Source organism: Nematolebias whitei, chromosome 8 (genome assembly GCF_014905685.2).
Source record: "Nematolebias whitei isolate Nwh7 chromosome 8, NemWhi1, whole genome shotgun sequence".
NCBI lineage: Eukaryota > Metazoa > Chordata > Actinopteri > Cyprinodontiformes > Rivulidae > Nematolebias > Nematolebias whitei.
In genome coordinates this window covers 3799809-3804759 of record NC_056505.1, presented here as the reverse complement: position 1 = coordinate 3804759, position 4951 = coordinate 3799809, and the positions used below count along the sequence as shown (strand labels likewise).

At 50.6% G+C, this 4951-nt stretch overlaps 2 protein-coding genes across 2 annotated transcripts in view; one reads left to right on the top strand and one right to left on the bottom strand.

The window, feature by feature from the left end:
• The window catches only part of dapk1 (death-associated protein kinase 1), a 55044-nt gene extending 53646 nt beyond the window's left edge, over positions 1 to 1398 (bottom strand). Inside the window, exons 1-2 of the mRNA XM_037680847.1 lie at positions 1335 to 1398; positions 475 to 666 (exon numbers count right to left, since the gene is read on the bottom strand). Coding sequence (XP_037536775.1) covers positions 475 to 536 — 62 coding nt within the window. The 5' untranslated portion in view covers positions 537 to 666; positions 1335 to 1398. The remainder of the gene's footprint in view (positions 1 to 474; positions 667 to 1334) is intronic.
• A 3056-nt stretch (positions 1399 to 4454) lies between these two features.
• Positions 4455 to 4951, top strand: part of znf608 (zinc finger protein 608) — a 31552-nt gene continuing 31055 nt past the window's right edge. The window contains exon 1 of the mRNA XM_037680846.1: positions 4455 to 4872. Within this exon, the coding sequence (XP_037536774.1) occupies positions 4468 to 4872 (405 nt within the window). The 5' untranslated portion in view covers positions 4455 to 4467. The remainder of the gene's footprint in view (positions 4873 to 4951) is intronic.

Sequence of the window (4951 nt, the reverse complement as noted above, 5' to 3'; positions counted from 1 at the left end):
CTCAAACTGGACCCCCTCAGGTTCTGACCAGTCTCTAACTGGACCCCGTCAGGTTCTGACCAGTCTGTAACTGGCCGGTGTCCGACCCTCAGACAGGCTGTGAAGACGACTCTCCTCTACCACCACTCCTGCTCAGACACAGTTTAGCTGCGGCGGCCATCTTGAATCAGGCCCTGATCCATAGCGACGTCATTAAATTCATCCAGTCGTTAGTGAGATATTTTGCTAACAGACAGACCTGAGCAGAGGGTGCTGTGGTCCTGAATGTTGTGCTGGAGACTCCACGAGTGACAGCAGAGTATTATGGGCTGTCAGAACCTGTCAGAACCTGTCAGAACCTGTCAGAACCTGTCAGAACCTCACAATCTGCTGTTTTATTTATAAAACACACCTGCGCGTGCACACAGGTGTGAAACAAAGTTTCAGCCATGATGGACAGAACAGGAAGTTCGTCCAGAACCGGTTCCGACTCACCTGCCCAGCTCGTCTCCGATCTCGTAGAACTCCTCCACGTTGTCCGGGCTGAACCCGGTCATGTTGCCGAACCTCCCGGTCCAGTCGCTGCTTTGATCCGAGCCGCCGGCTCCTCACTCCGGAACCATCCCTACCAGCAGCCTCCGGTCCCGGCTGGGCCGCCGGACCGCCTCATGCCAGGGCTGCCGAACCCTGCGAGAACAGGAGATGAATGCTGGTGAGAATGGCCCGGTTCGTGACCCGGTTCGTGACCCGGTTCGTGACCCGGTTCCGCCAGTCACTCCAACAAAAGGAGCCGGCAGATGAGCCTGACGTCACGACTCGTGGAGCTGCTGTTTCCCGCGGCTCACCTGCTTTAATTATTCACCTGAGACCCAAACGAACACCTGCGTTTTAAATGTGTCAACAAGAGGAGCGGGACACGGAACCAGCGGCCGGGTCCGAACCAGCGCCGGGTCCGAACCAGCGGCCGGGTCCGAACCAGCGGCTGGGTCCGAACCAGCGCCGGGTCCGAACCAGCGCCGGGTCCAAACCACCGCCGGGTCCGAACCAGCGCCGGGTCCGAACCAGCGCCGGGTCCGAACCAGCCCACAAAGCTTGGTGTAGCCATGGGAAACCCGCCGAGCCCCACACCCCCCTCCTCCGAACCCAGCAGGAAAACGACTACTGGGTTCGAGCCAGAACCGAGACCTGGACAGGTGTCTGGCACCGGACCGAACACGGTCCAAACCCTTCAAAGAAACCTCCCCTCCTGTTCCCATTTAACGCAGTCTGAAAAATGAATATTCACGTTAGCTAGTCTGTGTTTTTAGCGCCTCTTTAACCCAAAACTGAGGTGAAAATACCGGGAAGTAGCTTACGGTGTGCCGGTGGGTGTCCCGCTGCCGAACCGAGCCGAGATTTCATGCGTTTTCACCCAGGTTCGGCTGACGGAAGACGAACGCTGCTGCTCCGGGGACAGAAATAACAAAGTGAGGCAGGCTGGTCACGGTGGTGCGTTCAAATACATGGAAAATCCGACACGCGATCCAGAGAGCGACTTTAAGGTGAGGAGCGGACGCGTCAGGGAACATATTAGACTAAACAAAACAAACACAAGGCAATTATTGATAAATATTAAATAATTTTACGTTTTAATTAGAGCAAATTTATTGAATATGTATGATATTTGCCTCTCTAAATGTATGGAAAACTGATAAAGTTAAGATTTCCGCCTTTTTATCGGGAATTGAAGGCAGCATTAGTTAACAGGCGTGGCCGCTAGAGGGCAGTAAAGATTTCACTTTCAATTTTATCATAATTAAAAATCAGGCAGAAAATAATCACATTAAATGTACAAAAATTTGTTGTTGAATTTTAAACGCAATATTTTACTTTCTTAAAAATACATGACGAAATTTACATTTGGGGTCGTTTTTTTTATTGATTGTACAATCAAATTAAATATTTTATGATGTATTCAACAAAATTAGGAAATGGACAATTTTTGTTTTGTTTTGTAAATATTTAGGATTATAATGATATATTTAATAGAATAATGTTTTAGTTTCTGTTAGGTTCTTTCTGTTCCCGCAGCCTCAGAAGAAAGGCGTTAAAAGTCCCACAGAACGTGTTGTTGTGAACAAACTGAGCACCCGGGCTGGTTGTGGTTCTGATTCTGGACTTTAAAGGTTTACAATCATCACTGATGGAACAGAAATGTCTTCTGATAGAGGAAACCTGCCCTGAATGGTTTCAGTCTGATCAAACCAGCAGGTTCTGTCAGGAGGAATGGACTCTGTGTGGGCTCTGGTGTTGGTTCCATGGGACAAACCTGAACCGGCCCAGATTAGGATTCTAATGATCCAACGGTCAGGATTAAATAATTGTTTCATCGTTGAGGAACATGATGGAAATAAATCAGCTGAGCGCCGTCTGTAGGTCTGTAGAACCCCCCAAGACCTGAGGGATCCGGATCTCCACAGGAAGAAGCAGCAGCTCGGTGGTCTCAGTCCTGAAGCAGAAGGACCAGGACCCGGACCTCTGTGGTTCTGATCTGGACCTTTATTTCTCCTGCCTCCCTGATCCCGCTGGTCCACCTCACCAAACATCTCACCAGGAGATACTCAGAGATCTGGACCTCATTTCATCCGTATAGACATCCAGGTCTCCTCAGCTCTGCCTCCATGATTCTGGTCCATCAATTCTCTTCAATGTCTCCATGATCCATCTTGTCTCTGAACCAGTTTTCAGTGGTACGTTCAGGGTCATTTTCCTGTTGGACAGTTGGTCTCTGTCCCAGTCTTTCATCTGAGAGTTTATCTGTCTCTGACCAGTTTCTCCACAGCATGATGCTTCCACTGCCATGCTTCACTGGAGGGGTGGTGCATGGTGTTCTCCTTGATGTTTGGTCTCATTAGCATCTTCTTCCACAGGTGTCTCCATCCTGTCCACTCAGCTCTCAGCAGCTTCTATGGTCCTGAGGACAGATCCTCCAGCTCTGTCAGGGTTGTCTTTGTCCTCCTGGATGTCTTCATGTCCTCCTCTGTGAGTTTTGGTGGACGACTCTCTGAAGTGGTGACATCGTGGTTCAAATATAATGGAGCCCGGTGGGACCTTCAGGGTTTTAGAACCCGACCTTGAAATGTACTTACAGCTTTGTCTCTGACCTGTGTGGAGAGCTCCTTGGTCTTCATGATGTCTCTTGCTTTGTGGTGGACATTAAAGCGTACAGGTGTTGGTTCTACCTGAACAGGTGTTTATTTTCTCACATCCTCTGACTCTTGGCTCTCTCACAGGATCAAAGTGGTTCTGAAGGTTCTGAAAACGTCTGCACGCACCATTCTTCAGTTTGATCAGGTATTCCTTTGATGTTCTTTAAATTGATCCACAGTATTTTTTTAACTGAACAACTTTTACATAAGAATTTATTTGGAACTGTAAATGTATTAAATGGTAAATCGGCCTGCCATACAGGTTCGTTCCGTCAGATTTATATAAAACCAGCTGCACCGCCCCCTGGTGGCCGCGAGCTGCTCTCACAGCAGATTTCTGTATTTTTAAACGTTTTATTTTAAAAAGTCACGTGCACTAAAGTTACTTTTATTAATTCATGGCGCTGCAGAGCTGCAGTCTTTGTGTCCAAACAGGAAAAGACAAAAACAGAAAACAATTAAAAATCAATATTGGATCTAAATATTTATTATTAACTCTAACTGGTTTCTCCCGCTGCTGAAAGACAAACCTGTCTGTTAGCAAAATATCTCATGAACCAGTGGACAAACTTTATTAAACCTCTCAAGACAATAACATCGACAGCTCGTTAATTTAGGTCGGTTAAAGATGGCCGCCACAGCTAATCAGTCAGTTTTACAGGAGCTGAGAGTCGTCCCAAACTCACACTCTGAGGGATCACGTGAACTTTGTCTAAAACTCACATCAAAGGCGGCGGGCGATAAGCCTTTGATGTATTGTCTTCTATGCCCTGACCTGATCCAGGTCCTGCCCTGCAGACTCAGACCTGATCCTGCTGGTCCTGCAGCCTCGGTTTCTGTCCTGGTCTCTGGCTCTGCAGGCTCTTGTCCTGGTCTATGGCCTTGCAGACTCAGACCTGGTCCTGGTTTCTGGCCCTGCACTCAAACCTGGTTCAGTTCTCTGGTCCAGACTCAGACCTGGTCCTGGTTTCTGGCTCTGCAGCCTCAGACCTGCAGACTCAGACCTGGTCCTGGCTCTGCAGACTCAGATCTGGTCTTGGTCTCTGGCCCTGCAGCCTCAGATCTGCAGACTCAGACCTGGTCTTGGTCTCTGGCCCTGCAGACCTGGTCCTGGGCTCTGGCCCTGCAGACACAAGTCTTGGTCCTGATACTGATTCTTGAAGCGGAGGAGGAGAGACGGTTCCTGGGAGCGGAGGAGATGGAGGACTGGGGGACTGCAGGAGCCGCCAGCCTCCTCCTGCTCCCCCCGCCCCCCCTCAGCCAGCAGCTGAAGGACGCAGCGGAGGCGCAGAAGCTGTGGATGGAGATGATTTCCGCTGTCAGCAGGGATGCAGACGGATCCAGCAGCACCGAGCTGAGTCCGGCCTCTCCTCCCGCTCCGACCTGCTCCTCCAGAGGGAGGGAGGACAGGAAGGGGAAGAGCCTGATCCGCGGCTGGAAGAGGGACAGGGACGCTCCTCTGGCCCGGAGCAGGAAGGACAAACCCGGAGAGGACCATCATGGACCCGTCTTCCTGCCTGAGCATCACCCCGGACACGGATCCCCCTGTTCCGGGCCGGACTCCCGGATCCCCGGAGGAGAGAACAACGTAAACAACAACAACAACAACACAAACAACAACAGCAGCAGCAGCGGAGGAGCTTTTGTTGTCCGGCGGCAGCTCGAAGACCCGCCGGCCGCCAAGAAACACCGAGGAGCCGAGAAGGTAGGAGGGGGGGGGGGGGGGGTGTACGGGGTGATGCTCAGGCTGGCTTTCCTCTTTCTCCTCACGTTTTCCGACTTTA